We start from the raw sequence: 19,328 nt of genomic DNA on the forward strand, positions 1-19,328 counted from the left end.
CTTACAAGAACTCGAAAAGCACTGCTAGCAGGACGCTGAGCAGTAGACAGCCAAGGAGCATTCTCTGGCTGCATCTAAGTTCAGAGCAACATGTAAAATCCGCTTTTCGGGCTGGAGGGATGGCTTAGCAGTTAAGGCATTTGCCTGCAAAGCCAAAGGACCCTGGTTCGATTCCCCAGTACCCACATAAGCCAGATGCACAAGGTGGTGCATGCATCTGGAATTTGTTTGCAGTGGCTGGAGGCCCTGGTGTGCCCATATTCTCCACCCCCTTACTCAAATAAATAAAACTTTAAAAAAATAAAAGTTAGGGCTGGAGAGATGGCTTAGTGGCTAAGGGCCTGCCTATGAAGCTTAAGGACCCTGGTTTGAGGCTTGATTCCCCAGGACCCATGTTAGCCAGATGTACAAGGGGGCACACACATCTGCAGTTCGTTTGCAGTACCTGGAGGCCCTGGCGTGCCCATTCTCTCTCTCTATCTCTATCTGCCTTTCTCTGTCTGTTGCTCTCAAATAAATAAATAAAATAAAACAAAAATTTAAAAAAAATTTAAAAACTGATTTTCTCCAGGAATAGTGGCACATATGTTTAATGTCGGCACTCGGAATAGGAGTGGTAGGAAGTACAAGGATTGCCAGGAGTTCCAAAGACAGCCTGGACTACACAATGAATTCTAGGTCAGTCTGGGCTAGAAAGTGATCCAACCTAAAAAGTCTAAAAAAAAAAAAAAAAATTCTGCCATGAGGGGCTGGAGAGATGGCTTAGCAGTTAAGTCGCTTGCCTGCAAAGCCAAAGGATCCCGGGTCCATTCTCCAGAACCCACGTAAGGCAGAGGCATAAGGGGGTGCACACATCTGGAGTTCATTTGCAGTGGCTGGAGGCCCTGGCGTGCCCATTCTCTCTCTCTCTCTCCCTGCCAGTTTCTCTCTCTCAAATAAATAAATAAATAAAATTTAAAACAAAGAGAGAGAGAGAGAGAGAGAGAGAGAGAGGAAATTCTGCCATGAACAACTTCAGTGTGGAGCCTAAAAGAGGGATGTGAGCTGCCTCTGCCTTTTCCTGCCTACCTCACATGGACAGTGCTTTGGGAAATGCTAACTGAGGTAAAACTCACAAAATCCTGAATAAGACTAAGAAGATTATAACTCAGAAGCTGCTTGTAACAGTAGTATGAAATAAAATAACACAATCAATCATACTTCGGGTTGTTTTCCCCCTTTCATGGTCATGGGATCCTTTTTGATCTAACAGCCATGCACACGCATGTTTCCACAAGCTTACCTCATCCCTAAGTGAAGGGTCCCTATATGCCACATCGGACAGCAAGGTTACAAGACAGAAGCTGAAGCTCTCTGCAACTGGGAGGGCGCCTGGAAGACATGAAGATGTGAATTAATTAGATCATCACAGGAAACTGAGCTATATATGCCATCCAATTCAGTATGCTCCTTCTCTCAGAGCCATATAGTGGTAGCTGCACTTAGAATTTTAAAATACAGGAGCTGGAGAGATGGCTCAGGAGTTAAAGACCCGAGCTTACAAAGCCTAACAGCTTGAGTTCAACTCTCTAGTACCCATGTAAAGCCAGATACAGCTGAAGCTTGTTTGCAGCCGCAGGAGACCCTGGCATACCTATACTCATTCACCCTTTCTCAAATAAATAAAAACATCAAAATATGTTTAAAAATATTTATTTATTTATATGAAATCATAGAGAGAAAAAGGGAGAGAGAACAAGAATGGACATGCCAGTGCCTCCTGCCAATGCAAATCAACTCCAGATGCATGCATCACTTTATACATCTACCCTTATATGGGCATGGCAGAATCAAACCCAGGTCATCAGGCTTTGCAAATAAGTATCCTTAACCACCGAGAAATCTCTCTAGTCCCTATTTTTATTTATTTATTAATTTATTTTTGTTTTGTTTTGTTTTCGAGGTAGGGTCTCACTGTAGCCTAGGCTGACCTGGAATTCATTATGTAGCCTCAGGGTGGCCTCAAACTCCTGGCAATCCTCTAACCTCTCCCTACCAGGTGCTGGGATAAAGGCATACATAACCATGCCCAATTTTAAAAAACAATTTTTTTTTGTTTTTCAAGGTAGGGTCTCTAGCCCCAGGCTGACCTGGGATTCACTATGTAGTCTCAGGGTGGCCTCAAACTCACGGTGATCCTCATACCTCTGCCTCCTGAGTGCTGGGATTAAAGGCGTGTGCCACCACGCCCAGCTAAAAAAATTTTCAATGTAGTTGCAAGTTGCTTTCAAATTCACTTGGAGCGTATTAACACTCAGACTGCACACATCTCAAGCCCTGAAGTTGTGCTTCAGTATGTGATGTAGGAATTAAGAATATGGATTTCAGCTAGGCATGGCCAAACAAAAGAAAAAAAAAAGAAAGGCTGAGAGATGGCTTAGTGGTTAAGGCACTTGCCTGCAAAGCCAAAGGATTCAAGCTCTATTCCCCAGGACTTACATAAGCAAGATACACAAGGTGGTGCATGTGTCTGGAGGTCATCTGCAGCGGCTGGAGGCCCTGGTGCACCATTCATTCTCTTTGTATCTGCCTCTTTCTCCCTCACTCACAAATACACGAATAAAAATTAAAAACAAAATACTAGTTTTAAAAAAAACATACAGTGCCAAGTGTGGTGGTGCATGCCTTTAATCCCAGCTCGTCAGAGGTAGAGGTAAGAGGATCGCTGTGAGTTTGAGGCCACCCTGAGACTACATAGTGAAGGGCAGCCTGAGCTACAGTGAGACCCTGCCTCGAACACACACACACACACACACACACACACACACACACACACACACCCAGGAACAATAGTGCACACCTTTACTTTCAGGAGACTAAAGTATGAGGATCACCATAAATTCAAGGCCAGCAGGGAGCTCAAAGTGAGTTCTGGGTCAGTCTGGGCCAACAGTGAGAGCCTGCTTCAAAAACTGGGGAACGGGAGATGGAGAGATGGCTCATCAGCTAAGGCACTTCCCTGCAAAGGCTAACGACCCAGGTTCAATTCCCCAGTCCATGTGAAGCCAGATGCACAATGTCGTGCATTTGTCTAGAGTTCATTTGTAGTGGCTAAAGGTCCTGGGGTGCCCATTCTCTTGCTTTCGCCCCACCCCATACCAAATAAATAAATAATTTTAAAACATTTTTTAAAAGGGGACATATACATCAATTTGTTTCACTTCAAAAGATGTAAAAATTTAACTAAAATTTAACAACATAATAAAACTATAGTTTAATCCTTTAATCCCAGCACTCAAGAGGCAGAGGTAGAAGGATCTCTGCGAGTTCAAGGTCAGACTGAGACTACATAGTGAATTCCAGGTCAGCCTGGGCTAGTGTGAGACCTTACCTCAAAAAACAAAATAAATAAATAAAATTATAATGAACAGTATGATTGAGTTTCCAGCATCCACCTCACCCTTTTGGAACAGCACCAATGCAATGTAGAAAACCAATCTCCCTCCAGAAGTCAATAAAAGGACAATATGATTGGCTTAGAGATGGGCCAATCTAGCCAGTAACATGTAAGAAAAAAAGTGGCACATGCATCTGGAGTTTGTTTGCAGTGGCTAGAGACCCTGGTGCACCACTCCCTCTCTCTGTCTCTCTTCTCTGTGTGTAAATAAATTATACACACACACACACATATAATTTTACAAAAGTTCCTAGCTAGGTATGGTGGTACACACATTTATTTCCCCAGCACAGGGGAGGCTGAAATAGGAGGATTGCTTTGAGTCTCTGAGTTTAAGGCCAGCCTGAGCTAAATTGAGACACTACCTCAAAAACAAACAGCTGGGCGTGGTGGCACATGCCTTTAATCCCAGCACTTGGGAGGCAGAGGTAGAAGGATCACCATGAGTTCGAGGTCAACCCGAGACTACATAGTGAATTCCAGATCAGCCTGGAATAGAGTGAAACCCTACCTAAAAAAAAAAAAAAAAAAAAAAAAACAGAGAGAAAAACAAGTTCCTGAAGGTCAGGTGTGGTGATGCACACCTTTGATCCCAGCAATCAGAGGCAGTGGTAGGAGGAAATGCTGTGGCCAGCCTGGAACTACAGAGTGATTTCCAGGTCAGCCTGGACTAGAACGAGACCCTACCTCAGGAAAAAGGACAAAACAGAAGAACACAAACAAACCCCCAGAGTCCCTGAAGGTCTGCAAGTGCTTGTCCACTCTCTGAAGAGTGCAAGGGAAAGCTACAGGTCAAGCTGTCCCCCACCTCACCCATAGGCCCTGGAGTCAGTCAGCCACATTGCTTCAAGCAGTCAACCAACCAGAAGCATCTTGACATGTTCATATAAATAAATACTTGATTCTTAAAGATGCAAAATATACTTTTTATTTTAATTCTTAAAGATGCAAAATATACTTTTTATTTTAATAAATTAAGTACACAAAATTACCTCTGCCTTTCCGAGATGTGGTTTCTTCTACCCAATACACTTTTGGCAGGCCTTTGAGAAGTCGAAGAAGGTAGGGAACCACACATTCTTTGTGCTTAAAGTAAAAAAGAAAGCATTAAGTTACTACAGCTTAATCACAAAGCTTAATCATCTGAGATTCTCCAGGGAAATTTATTAGTGCACTTGGCATCACTTCTTGTTTCTGTACATCACAGTCCAGCAGGCGACATGTCTAAACCACAAGGGCCCATGAGAAGGGTCCAATTTTGCCTCCTGGAGCTGAGTGTACAGCCTGCTCAGGCTGCTCTCAGGAATGGAACCTGGTGAGGGTCCCTCCAGAAGGTATGTACAGGCATGCACTGAAGCTGCCTTTGGTCAGAGTGGTTCAGTTCCATAAGCTTCCACCACAGGCCTCTGAGGTTTTCTTCTGTTTATAGCTATTCTAGTTGAGGACTAGATAAGCATGCTTCAGAGGCAGATTTGATGTTCAAATACATTTTTAAAAACCCATATGGGGGGGGTGGCTGGAGGGATGGCTTAGCAGTTAAGGCGTTTGCCTGCAAAACCAAAGTGCCCAGGTTCAATTCCCCAGGACCCATGTAAGCCAGATGCACAAGGTGGCATATGTATCTGGAGTTCGTATACAGTGGCTAGAGGCTCTGACACACCCATTCTCTCTGACTCTCTCTAATAAATAAAACTTAACCACAGAACTTCTATAAGCCAGATGCACAAGGTGACACTGTGTCTGCAGTTTGTTTGCAGTGGCTGGATGCCCTGGCCCTCTCTCTCTGCCTGTCTCTCTCTCTCTCTCTCAAATAAAGGAAGATATTTAAAAAAAAAAAAAAACATGGTTTAAGCCAGGCATAATGGCTCATGTCTTTAATCCCAGCACTTGGGAGGCGGAGGTAGGAGGATTGCTATGAGTTTGAGGCCATCCTGAGACTACACAGTGAATTCCAAGTCAGCTTGGGCTACATTGAGACCCTACCTCAAAAAAAAAAAAAAAAAATCATAGTAGCATGCACTCTTAAAATTTATTACTATCCAGCTTTGTAAAACATGGTATTTTATCAAAATTATTTCAAGTGACTTTGTTTCTATAAAAGGAAAAATATGGCATTCTTGAATATGGCTGATGAGTATTTTTCTTGAAACAAAAAGCAAGTCTACAGGAGACTTTACACCTCAACGGATTTTATCCCTCTTTGTGCCCCCAAATAAAAGCTCTCCAAAAGCTTCTAATTTTTACAATGTAATATACATTAGATAAGATAAACACATTTTTCAAGAAGTGATCATTTCTGCCTGTTCCTTTTCTCCTGGGTCGCTCTCCCCTTGATCACTGTGACTAGGTTAGGACGCATTCTTGTAGCATTGAAGCAAGTACAAGAAGATACAGATACAAATCTCATTCAACTATAAGTTCAATGAAGACTTACCTGAAGATCAGACTCAATGAGAAAAATGCCCAACGCAATCACTGCATCTCTCCGTCTTTCATCTAGCTGGAAGATCCCATGGAAATCTACTGGGCACATGCAAAGCAATTTCTGAACCTAGAATATTAGATTAAAAACAAAACAAGGGCTGGAGAGATGGCTTAGTAGTTAAGGCTGTTGCCTACAAAGCTAAAGGACCCGGGTTTGATTCCCCAGGACCCACATAAGCCAGATGCAGAAGATGACATATGCATTTGGAGTGTGTTTGCAGCAGCTGAAGGCCCCAGCACACCCAATCTCTCTTTCTCTCTCTCCTTGTTTATCTCTCTCTTTCAAACAAATAATAAATAAGATATATTTTAAAACAAAACAAAATGAAACACATAGTTTCAATACACAGAGGGCTGGAGAGATGGCTTAGAGGTTAAGGCGTTTGCCTGCAAAGCCAAAGGATTGATTCCCCAGGACCCACATAAGCCAGATGTACAAGGGGACACATGTGCCTGGAGTTCATTTTCAGTGGCTAGAGGCCCTGGCGTGCCCATTCTCCCCCCCCCAATAAAAAAAAATTTTTCTTTTTTTAAAAAAGAAAGCTTAAGGCTGGTGAGATGGCTTAGCAGTTAAGGCACTTGCCTACAAGGATGAAGGACTAAGGTTTGATTCCTCAGAGCCCAGGTAAACCAGCTATACAAGGTGGTGCATACATCTGGAGTTCATTTTCAGTGGCTGGAGGTCAGGATGTGCCCATTCTCATTCTCTCTCTGCCTCTTCTCCCGCCCCCTCTCTCAATTAAGTAAATTTTAAAAATAGCCTAAACCAGGTGTGGTGGCACAAGCCCTGAATCCCAGCACTGGGGAGGCAGAGGTAGGAGGATTGTTGTGAGTTCAAGGCCAGCCTGAGACTACAGCTAAGTTCCTGGTTAGCCTGAACTAGGGTGAGATCTTATCTTTGGAGAAAAAAATCAAAAGAGGCAGGCTCATTATGGAATGAGTCACTTAGATTCAAACACCCTTGGGTCAATATGGAATTGGATGGAAGAATGTGGTGCTCCTTAAAGGTCTCTGTCTTTGGCTCCTTTACTGATACTTTTCCTTGCTCCAACAAAGACACACTAAGCCATACACCTACACAGCAGGAGAAACTAATGTGCTAGGAAATAGCATGGGGACTTAGAAACATGCCAAAACAGATACAGGGTTATTGCAGTAGTTGCCTTCTTTTACTGGGAAAAAAACAAAACAAACAAAAAACACCCATTCGGGGGCAGTTTCTGGAAAGAAAGGGCTTATTTCTGGCCTACAGCTTCTAGGGAAATCTCCTCATGGGGGGAAGCACCGCAGGGACAGACAGCAGCGTATCACATCTCTCCGCAGCAAGGAGAAGACAAGGGTGAGCAAGTTAGCACTCCTCTAATCTCAGGGTTTGAGAGGCTGAGATAGGAGGACTGCTGTGAGTTTGAGGCCAGCCTGAACTACAGAGTGAGTTCTAGATCAGCCTGGGCTACAGTAAGACCCTACCTCAACAAACAAACAAAAACCCCAGGGGGCTGGAGAGATGGCTTAGCGGTTAAGCGCTTGCCTGTGAAGCCTAAGGACCCCGGTTCGAGGCTCGGTTCCCCAGGTCCCACGTTAGCCAGATGCACAAGGGGGCGCACACGTCTGGAGTTCGTTTGCAGAGGCTAGAAGCCCTGGCGCGCCCATTCTCTCTCTCTTCCTCTGTCTTTCTCTCTGTGTCTGTCACTCTCAAATAAATAAATAAACAAACAAACAAACAAACAAAAAACCCCAGGTAACATGCCAGTACCACATATCAGGGGCTGGTCTGCATTAGCTCATTTAGTTAATATATTACTGCTCATCACCCCAGTTTTGCCAATGATAAAAAGACACAAGGAGGTCAAAGTCCTAAGGCATGAAAAAGGCTTTAATACTACAATCTTGTCAAATAAAAAGAAAAATAGCATCACTAAGTATTTATGAGCCTTACAACAAATGTAAATTCTTGTTTTAGGTGGTTATGGCTCATTGTAAAAGGTTACCAGCTCGAAATCTACCAGAAACAAACAGGGTTATTCCTGTTTACACAAAGGATCCATGATGCTCTACTTGCCACTTTGAGGAGGACAAAAAGCTAGTGTATCACAGAAATATCTTCCTTAGAATTTCATAAGAACTTGTGGCAATATTTTGAACTATGATAGTTATCTTGATTAAGGAAACAGCAGGCCAAAGAGAAAATGTAAGAAGGCCTCAGGAGTCTGGATGAGTAAGCAGGTAATGGCTGGCGAGGATCAGCCACCTGAGTTGTAAGGTATGTAGGTCAAAATAAAGTCATAATAGTGGCCTTACCAGAGCTGGCAAACCACTCAATGCTTTAGAGCACACCTTTTGTTACCTGAAACCTGTGGGAAGAGTTCTTTTAGAGGGAAAAAAAAGTCTCTGTGAACTAAAAACTAACTTTAAGTATTACTGACATGGATTGTGTTATTGTTAAACCCATTTTTTATTGTCTTTCTCAGATGTATTGTCCCCCTGGAGAACACTGGATATAACTTAACATCTGTCTAAGTGACTCAGATGACAATGACTGTGTTACACATTGACATGTTAAGTGGATACCATCTGCTTCTACAAGCAGTCCTCAGTAGTTCATTCAAAATGCTCTTTGAGCCAGGTGTGGCACATGCCTTTAATGAGGCACAGGTAGGAGGATCACTGTGAGTTCGAGGCACCCTGAGACTACACAGTGAATTCCAGGTCAGCCTGAGCTAGAGTGAGACCCTACCTCGAAAAACCAGGAGAAAAAAAAAAAAAAGACCTCTTTTGGAAGCCTGGCATGGTGGAACATGGTTTAAATCCCAGCACTCAGGTGACAGAGGTAGGAGAACTGCCATGAGTTTAAGGCCACTCTGAGACTACATAGTGAATTCCAGGTCGGTCTAGGCTGGCATGAGAGCCTACTTTGAAAAAAATCAAAAAATGACTGGAGAGAAAAAATAATAAAAACAAAAAAAGGGCTGGAGAAATGGCTTAACAGTTAAGGTGCTTCCCTGCAAACCTAAGGACCCAGGTTCCATGCCCCAGTACCCACATAAGCCAGATGCAAATGTGTATGTGTCGGGAGCTCATTTGCAGTGGCTAGAGGCCCTGGCATGCCCATTCTCCCTCTCTTCCCTCTTTCTCTCTCAAATAAATAAATAAACATTTAAAACAGAAAAGATTACAAATGTCTTTTTAAAAAATAATCTTTTATGGGGCTGGAGAGATGGTTCAGCAGTTAAGGCTCTTGCCTATAAAGCCTAAAAACCTAGGTTCTATTCCCAAATACCCATATAAACCAGATGCACAAAGTAATACAGGCATCTAGAGTTCGTTTGCAGTGGCCAGGGGCCCTGGCATGCCCATACTCTCCTTTCTCTGACTGTGTGTATGTGTGTGTATCTCTCTTTCTGCTTGCTAATAAATAAAATATTTTTTAAAATATAATATTTTGGGCCCAGTGTGGTAGCACACATCTTTAATTCATACCAGCTCTTGGGAAGCAGAGGTAGGAGGATTGTTGTGAGTTCAAGGCCACAATGAAACCATATAGTAAATTCCAAGTCATCCTGGGCTAAAGCAAGACCTTACATTGACAAAACAAAAAGTAAAACATAATTTTTAATCCTCTATTGCTTAACAGGGATTACACACATGATTTTCTCAACAATTTATATGCTTTTCTACATTTCATGCAAGTAGCAGTAATAATATGTGGGTGTGCTATAGCCTTCAGCAGCTGCAGACAAACTCCAGACACCTGTGCCCTCTTGCGCACATGTACAACACTGCACACTTACATCACTGTGCATATGGGTACATGGGACCTAGAGATTTGAACATGAGTTCTTGGGCTTTGCATGAAAGTGTTCTAACTGCTAAGGCATTGGGGATCAACTCAGGTCCTCATGCTTGGATGGAAAGCACTTTTACCTGATGAGTCACCCCAGCCCCTACCTTTGCTTTTCCTTCTGTAAAAAGTAGACAAATTGGGCTGGAGAGATGGCTTAACAGTTAAGGTGCATGCCTGCACAACCTAAGGACCCAGGATCGATTCTCCAGGACCACATAAGCCAGATGTACAAGGTGGCGCATGCACCTGGAATTTGTTTGCAGTGACTAAAGAACCTACTGTGCCCATTCTCTCTTTCAAATAACTAAAATTAAGTATTTTTTTTCAATTTTTATTAGCATTTTCCATGATTATAAAAAAAATCCCATGTTAATTCCCTCCTTCCCATTCCACACTTTCTCCTTTGAAATTCCATTCTCCATCATATTACCTCCCCATCACAATCATTGTACTTACATATATACAATAAAATTAAATATTTTTTAAAGTAGACAAATTACTAAGTGTGTATACAGGTAGATATACATGGGATATTATTTGTACCTTAAAGTCAGCAGGCTGTCTTCCCTGAGTCTCAATTTTTCTTGCATACAAAAAGAACACACACACACACACACACGCCACATATATATACATACACATATGTATATTTATACACATACATACATATACGTGTGTGTGTGTGTGTGTGTGTGTGTGTGTGTGTGTGTGTGTGTGTGTGTGTATATGTATATATATATATATATCCCCCAAGGTAGGGTCTCACTCTAGCCGAGGCTGACCTGGAACTCACTATGTAGTCTCAGGGTGGCCTTGAACTCATGGCAATTCCTCCTAAGTGCTGGGACTAAAGGCATGTGCCACCACACCCTGCTCACATAGATATTTTTTAAAATATTCTTTGCTTACTTTTTGTTTAATTATTTGAGAACAACAGAGAGAGAATGAGGCAGAGAGAGAGAGAATGGGCACACCAGAGCCTCCAGCCACTGTACACGAACTCCAGACGCGTGCACCCCCTTGTGCATCTGGCTAACATGGGTCCTAGGGAATCAAGCCTTGAACCGGGGTCCTTAGGCTTCACAGGCAAGTGCTTAACCACTAAGCCATCTCTCCAGCCCTCACATAGATTTTTTTTAACCTGGAACTCACTCTGAAGTTCCAGGCTGGCCTCAAACTCACAGAAATCCTCCTACCTTTGCCTCCCAAGTGCTGGGATTAAAGATGTATGTTACCATACAGCCAATACATAGATTTTTTTTACCTTATTTTTAATTATTTATTTGAGAGAGAGAGAGGGAGAGGGAGAGAGAGAATAGGCATGTCAGGGCCTCCAGCTACTGCAACATGAACTCCAGATGTATACGCCACCTTGCGCATCTGGCTTACATGGGTCCTGGGGAATCAAATCGAGGTCCTTTGGCTTTGGCTTTGCAGGCAAACACGTTACCACTAAGCCATCTCTTCAGCACCAGATATTTTTTTTTTTGTAATATCTGCTCTAATAATAAAATCCTGCAATCCATGAACTTCTCCCTGCAATTACAAAGATAAAGATAACAGGATCTGGATTTATCCTCCTAGGAAATCAGGCAAATATATGAAGCCAATGTTTCATATACTAGTTAGGTGGCACAGGACTATCATATCTGAAAGAAAGCAAAATGAGTTCAATCATTGTCCTGGTTATCTGCCAGAGACAAACCTAGACCTCAAAGCTGGGAAGGGCATCCCAAGCAGGTCACTGTGGTCTCTCTGATTTGCAAAGGCAGAAACAGATGTACAGGAAGTCTAAGACAGCTAGAAATCCTGAGGAGAAAACCAAATAGAAGTAAAGTTTCGGGACTGGAGAGATGGCTTAGTGGTTAAGGCACTTACCTACAAAGCCAAAGGACCCAGGTTCGATTCCCCAGTACCCACATAAAGCCAGATATGAGGGCTTGGCCAGCCAATTCATTTTCTCTCTCTCTCTCTCTCTCTCTATCTGTATGTGTGTGTGTCTCCCTCTTTCTTTCTCAAATAAATAAATAAATATTTTTTAAAAAGAAGCAAAGCTCCAGAAATCTGCAGTCAGGTTCCCCTGAGTCCTTGGTGCGGCCTTAATGTACTAAGATATATGAAGATATTCTCTCTCTCTCTCAGGAAGTTGTGCAAAAAACAGAGAACTGTAAATTAAATGGTTCTCAGAGTCCGTAAGTCTGAGAGGAGTTTGAGGTAACTCTCAGAGTAAAAAGCTCTGAAAACATTCAGTAGAACTGCACACCAATGGAGCTAAAAGATCCCCATAACAAAAGCTATCCTAGACCTTAAAAGTCAGCTGCAAGGGCTGGAGAAATGGGTCAGCAGTTAAGGCACTTGCCTGCAAAGCCTAAAGACCTGAGTTTTATTTCCTAGTACCTAGGTAAAGCCAGATGCACTAAGGTGCATGCATCTGGTGTGTGTTTGCAGTGGCAGGAAGCCCTTACATACCCATTTTCATTCTCTCTGTCTTCCTCTTTCTTTTTCTCTTAAATTAATAAAATAATAAAATTTTTAAAAAATCAGCTTCAGGCTGGGCATGGTGGTATATACCTTTGATTCCAGCACCCAGGAGGCTAAGGTAGGATGATGGCCATGAGTTAGTTCAAGGCCAACCTGAGACTACATAGTGAATTCCAGGTCAGCCTGGGTTACAGTGAGACCCTACCTCAAAAAAAAAAAAAAAAAAATTAGCTTCACGTTGGTGGGGTCACACATATCTGTAATCTCAGAACTTTGGTGATGTAGATAGGAGATCAAAAGTTAAAGGTCATCATAGGCTACACAGTGAGTTCAAGGTCAGCCTAGGCTACAAGAGAACCTGTCTCAAACAAAACAAAAAATCAGCTTCCAACTGGGCATGGTGGTACAGGCCTGTATTCTAAGTATATAGAAGGCAGGACTCAAAAGGATCCTACGTTTAAAGAGAGCCAACCTGGGAGTGGTGGTGCACGCCTTTAATCCCAGCACTTGGGAGGCAGAGGTAGGCAGATCGCGATGAGTTTGAGGCCACCCTGAGACTACATAGTAAATTCCAGGTCACCCTGGAATAGAGTGAAACCCTACTTCAAAAAAACCATAAATGAATAAAGACTGGCTGAACTGCAGAGAAATCCTAATTTTTAAATATATTTTATTTATTTATTTATTTGAAAGAAAGAAAGTGGCAGAGAGAGAGAGGGAGAGAATGAGCACACCAGGACCTCCAGCCACCGCAAACGAACTCCAGATGTGTGCACCCCCTTGTGCATCTGGCTTACGTGGGATCCTTTGGCTTTGCAGGCAAATGTCTTAAACACTAAGCCATGTCTCCAGCCCAGAAATCCTATTTTGAAAAGGAAATAGCTTCAAGGGCTGTGGGTGTAGCTCAGCCACTTGTCTAGCAGGTGTGAAGCCCTGGGTTTGATTTCCAGCAACACAAAAATAGTCAAATAGTCTCACAATAGAAACAAGTAAAATATTTTAAAATTCAGACCCTCCCACTTGATTTAAAAAAAAAAAAACTTTCAAAAATGAGGAATTTATTCAGGAAATTTCTTTAACTAATAAAAAGCCCGTAATTGTCGGGGAATGCTACAAACTGAACCCAGAACCTTATGCATGCAAAGCAGGCAGTCTGCTATTGAGCTGCATCTCAGATTCCCACCATGGCATATTTAATGAAAAACCAAGCTTTTCACAGATCAGAAGAGGATGTGAACACTCACTGCTACTTCTATTCAACACTATTCTGGAAGCTCTAGCAATAGCAGTTATGAAATAAAAGACCATAAGATTGGAAAAACTATTTCTGTCTGCTGATGACAAACTCTTGTCTAAAGAAAAAAAAAGGAGCCAGGAGTGTGCACACACCTTTAATTCCAGTACTTGGGAGTCAGAGGCAGAAGGACCACCATAAGTTTGAGGCTACCCTGAGACTACATAGTGAATTCCAGGTCAGCCTGGGCCAGAGTGAAACCCTACCTCTAGGAGAAAAAAAGGGAGGGCTGTAGAAGTGGCTCAGCATTTTCCTGCAATGACTAATGACCAGGGTTTGATTCCCCAGTACACATGTAAAACCAGATGCGCAAAGTGGTACATGCACCTGGAGTTTATTTGCAGCAGCTAGAGGTCCTGGTGCACCCATATTTTTTTTCTCTTTCTCTTCTTCTCTCCTTGCAAATAAATAAACAACATATAAAAAAAAATTACAGGAGCCGGGCATGGTGGCACATGCCTTTAATCCCAGCATTTGGGAGGCACAGGTAGGAAGATTGCTGTGAGTTCAAGGCCACTGTGAGACTACATAGTGAATTCCAGGTCAGCCTGAGCTGAGCTGGAGAGATGGTCTAGTGCTTAAGGTACTTGCCTACAAAGCCAAAGGACCCAGCTTCAATTCCACAGGACCCATGTAAAGCCAGATGCACAAGATGGTGCATGTGTCTGGACTTTGTTTGCAGTGGCTGGAGGCCCGGGCACACCCATTCTCTATCTTCCCCTCTCTCACGTAAATAATTCAATTTTGAAAAGCTTATCTTGGGGCTGGAGAGATGGCGTAGCGGTTAAGCGCTTGCCTGTGAAGCCTAAGGACCCCGGTGAAGCCTAAGGACCCCAGTTCGAGGCTCAATTCCCCACGACCCACATTAGCCAGATGCACAAGAGGGTGCACGTGTCTGGAGTTCGTTTGCAGTGGCTGGAAGCCCTGGCATGCCCATTCTCTCTCTCACTCTCTATCTGCTTTTTTCTCTCTCTGTTACTCTCAAATAAATAAATAAAAATCTTAAAAAAAAAAAAAAAAAGCTTATCTTGAGCTAGAGAGATTGCCCAGTGGTTAAGGTGCTTGCCTGTGCAGTCTAAAATTTTAAAAGAAAGTTTATCTTCTGGAACACATATACCAGGTAGGGTCAATCTGTCCCTAATGCCACATGCCACGGAAGCATCAAAGCAACAGCTAAGACCCTTGGAGATTCTGGCACTCTGACAAAGAATCCAGTGGTTATTAACCACAAGTAAGCAGGGAAAGAACTCTGAACAAAGCCTCCTGAAGATGGGGAGAGCAATGAAAAGGCAAGAAATGAAGCTAATTTTAGCACTGCACAGGACTCTTGACCTTGGGAAAGCAGGTTCCACTGGTATGGCACCAGCAGTGGGATGGGGACAAAACAAAATGATAGTACACAAAAATTAGAGGAATTTACATGTATTTAGTGTGATCAACCACCTACAGAAACCTCCTCAAGGCTCCCTCAAAATGCTTACACTTATACAATTGTAACATGGCTAAATTTACTACAGCGAGAGGCTATCAACAAAAGGAAAAGTTGTATCTGGAGAAACAAAAGCCGACTTCCTTATATTTTTCTTTAACCTGTGAGGTCAAACAAGTTTGTTCCTTGCTACAACAGGGAAAAAATGTAATATATATGCCCAGGAATGTTCATTAATGACACCTCATCTAAAGGTGTTTTTGTTGTTGTTGTTTGTTTGTTGCTGTTATTTTTTTTAATTTTTTTTTGTTTTATTTATTTACTTGAGAGCCACAGACAAAGAGGCAGAGAGAGAGAAAATGGGCACGCCAGGGTCTTTAGCCAATGCAAACGAACTCCAGACGCATGCACCCACTTGTGCATCTGGCTAACATGGGTCCTGGGGATTCGAGCCTTGAACCGTGATTCTTGGGCTTCAGAGGCAAGAGCTTAACCACTAAGCCATTTCTCCAGCCCAGTTGCTGTTATGTTTTTGAGGTCAGGTCTCAACAGGAAAAAAATGTAATATATATGCCCAGGAATGTTCATTAATTATGCTACATCTAAGGTTTTTTGTTGTTGTTGGTTGATTGTTGCTGTTATTGATTTTTTTTTTTTTTTTTTTTTTTTTGAGGTCAGGTCTTGTTCTAGCCCCGGCTGACCTGAAATTTACTATGTAGTCTCTCTTTGGTCTTGAACTCAGTTATCCTCTTACCTTGGCCTCTTGTTTGCTGAGATTAAAAGTGTGCACCACCATAGCCATCCAAGGTTTTTTTTTCGGAGGGGGGGAAGGGGGGTAAAGAGAGAGAGAGGGAGAGAGAAGGAATATTGTCACATCAGAGCCTCAGACGCTTCTGCAACCTAGTGGGCATGTGTGACCTTGCACTTGCCTCACTTTTTTTTAAATTTTTTTTTTTTGTTCATTTTTATTTATTTATTTGAGAGTGACAGAGAAAGTGGCAGAGAGAGAGAGAGAGAGAGAGAGAGAGAGAGAGAGAGAGAGAGAGAGAGAGAGGGGGAGAAAGAAAGGGCGCACCAGGGCTTCTAGCCACAGGAAATGAACTCCAGATACATGCGCCCCCTTGTGCATCTGGCTAACGTGGGTCCTGGAGAATCGAGCCTTGAACCAGGATCCTTAGGTTTCACAGGCAAGTGCTTAACCACTAAGCCATCTTTCCAGCCCTTGCCTCACATTTGTGCAGCTGACTTACATGGGATCTAGAGAGTTGAACATGGGTCCTTAGGTTTTGCAGGCAACTGCCTTAACTGCTAAGCCATCTCTCCAGCCCCAAGGTGTTTTCTAAAAATATTTACTTATTTATTTATTTTTGAGAGAGAGAATGAATCAATGAATATGAATATAGGCACACCAGAACCACTGCAAACAAATTCCAGATGCATCACTCTGTGCATTTGGCTTTGCATGGTTAAGGCAAATGCCCTAATTACTGAGCCATCTCTCTAGCCCTGGCACCCAAAGTTTTTATGGGAGGACTGGTCACATAGGGACCATATGACTAGCAACTATCCAAACTCCATATACCCAGAAGGAAGGTGGGTATTTTACATAAATCGTACACTGTACACACAGTTCAGTCAGTCAATCATGTTTATCAGTTAGAGAATGGAGGGAGCGGTTCAAATGACACAATTCTCAGATGCCAACCATGGGCCAATTTCACAAGCAGGCTCTTGTAAAAACAGCAGCCTCAGATCTTTTCTACACAGAAGTGACTGGTAAATATTGCCAAGTGGGAGCTGTCAACCTGAGGCAGTGCTCAATAAGTATAAGTTTTATTATAATCTTTTTGTAATTTTATTTATTTTGAGAGAGAGAGAAAATATGGGCATGCCAGGGCCTCTAGCCACTGCAAACAAACTCCAAATGCATGCGCCACCTTGTGCATCTGACTTACATGGGTACTGGGGGCATGTACCTAGGTCCTTAGGCTTTACAGGCAAGTGCCTAACTGTTAAACCATTTCTCCAGCCATAAAATGTTTTAAATAGACTTCTTTGTTCTTTATTTGTTTTTTTTTTCTTTTTTGCTTTGTTATTTGACACAGTCAAACTGATCCTCAAGCCTCAGTCCCCACAAGTGCTGGGATTACAGGTGCGAACTACCGGCCTAGGGTTGTTTTGTTTTTTTTTTTCCCCCTTATTTTTTTGAGGTAAGGTATTACTCTAGCCCAGGCTGACCTGGAATTCACTACATAGTCTCAAGAGTGGCCTTGGGCTCACAGTGATCCTCCTACCTCTGCCTTCTAAGTGCTGGAATTAAAGACATGCGCCACCTCACCTGGCAGGCCTAGTTTTTATTGTAATCTTGATAATTGAGAGTTATGACAAGGCAAAACTAACAATGTTATTTACATTTGGTTTATTTATTCATTTGAGAGACAGAGAGAGGGAAGGGGAGAGAGCATGGACATGCCTAGTCCTCTTGCTGTTGCAAACATGCTCTGCATGTGCCAATTTCTGCATCTGGTTAAAGGTACTGGGGAAACAAACCCAGTCTGAAAAGCTTTGCAAGCAAACACCTTTAATGGCTGAGCCATCTTCCCAGCCCACATTTAGATTTCTGTGTTGTTGCTGTTGTACTAGAAATTAAACCTATGACCTCGTTCACGATAAGCAAATGCTCTACCAAGCACACATTCTACCACTGAGCTACACTCAGCGCTTCCATAATGCTCAAGTGACTAGTGAACAATACAGCATGCTGAGCTCAAGGTGCATTTTGTACTTACTGAGAGGGAGAGGGTGCTACCACAGCTAGAGATGCAGCATCATCTTTTTAAAAATCACCCACTTCCCTGCACTCTCCCCCTCCTTGATATGCACATTGGTCCTCCTATAAAGAAGAGCTTATCTAAATGAAGATGTGGCACATTTATACAATGGAGTTCTACTCAGCGGTAAAGAAAAATGAAGTTATGAAATTTGCGGAAAAATGGATGGACCTGGAAAGGATTATACTAAGTGAGGTAACCCAGGCCCAGAAAGCCAAGCGCCACATGTTCTCTCTCATATGTAGATACTAACTACAGATGATTGGGCTTCTGTGTGAGAATGAAAATACTTAGTTACAGAGGCCAGTAAGTTAAAAAGGAGACATAAAGGGAAGAGAAAGGAAGGGAGGAGGGTACTTAATAGGTTGATATTGTATATATGTTAAGTACAATGATTGTGATTGGGAGGTAATATGATGGAGAATGGAATTTCAAAGGGGAAAGTGTGGGGGTAGGGAGGGAGGGAATTACCATGGGATTTTTTTTATAATCATGGAAAATGCTAATAAAAATTTTAAAAATTAAAAAAAAAGAAGAGCTTATCTAGCTAGCTGGTATGTGATTGATTTAATAAGACAGCACTGAGGTCCATGTTCATCAGGCTCATCTATGGTGTCGACCATTAAGTGCCCATAGCTTGCTTTTACTCATAACATCTTCTTAGTCTTCATGATACTCTTACCAAGTACTGTTCTACTCTTTTGGTTTTTGGGTTTGTTTGTTTGTTTTCAAGAGAAAGTAAAGGACCAGAGTATGGTACTAACCTTCCCAGAATCACACTAGTGTAAACAAGTGATCAGAGATATAAATTCAGATGGTCCCATCACTTAAACTCATGTTCTCACCATTATATTGTACTTTAAAAAAACTTTTAACAAAGTTGTAATATGTTGCCCAAGTTGGACCTGACTTCTAGTCTCAGTCTTCTTAGAGATGCATCTATGCACATAGATGCCATCATGCCCATATTATATGCTCTTTAACTAGAACTCAGGTTGGCATTAGCTTTCTGTAACCTGCTCGCTTTGCAGGTGAGTGATAAAATCAAGTTTCAGGGCTGGACAGATGGTTCAGCAATTAAGGTGCCTGCCTGCAAAGCCAAAGGACCCCAGTTCGATTCCCCAGTAACCACGTAAAGCCAGATGCACAAGGTGGCACATGAGTTTGGAGTTTATTCCAGAGGCTAGAGGCCCTGGCACGCCCATTCACTTTCTCTCTCTCTCATAACATAAATAAATAAAAAAATCAAGTTTCAGATCTTCCAAGGTCAAAGTTACTCTGCCTGAAGTGTCCACAGCAGTCTGTAGGCTTCACTCATTTTCAAGACACAGAACCCCTCCCAACTTCAACAGGCAGGTCTACAGTCACCACTATTCTTATCCTCTCTGCATCTTCCAGAATGTGGGCTGACAAACAAGCCCATCCTCTCAGCGCTGGTGCACAGTGGGAGAAAAACAAAATGGCCTTTAGTGCTCTCCCACTCTATGCCTTATCCCTGAGCAAGGCATTTTATATTTGAACTCATTTAATCT

The 19,328-nt window shown here is 42.5% G+C and overlaps 1 protein-coding gene across 2 annotated transcripts in view; it reads right to left on the reverse strand.

Annotated features, from left to right (window-relative positions):
• Positions 1 to 19,328, reverse strand: part of Pi4ka (phosphatidylinositol 4-kinase alpha) — a 136,022-nt gene that overhangs the window by 115,702 nt on the left and 992 nt on the right. For both annotated transcript variants that reach the window (XM_045133161.1, XM_004670783.2), the window contains exons 2-4: positions 5,871 to 5,987; positions 4,429 to 4,522; positions 1,283 to 1,371 (exon numbers count right to left, since the gene is read on the reverse strand). In XM_045133161.1, the coding sequence (XP_044989096.1) occupies positions 1,283 to 1,371; positions 4,429 to 4,522; positions 5,871 to 5,987 (300 nt within the window). The remainder of the gene's footprint in view (positions 1 to 1,282; positions 1,372 to 4,428; positions 4,523 to 5,870; positions 5,988 to 19,328) is intronic.

Source organism: Jaculus jaculus, chromosome 13, assembly GCF_020740685.1.
Source record: "Jaculus jaculus isolate mJacJac1 chromosome 13, mJacJac1.mat.Y.cur, whole genome shotgun sequence".
Lineage (NCBI taxonomy): Eukaryota > Metazoa > Chordata > Mammalia > Rodentia > Dipodidae > Jaculus > Jaculus jaculus.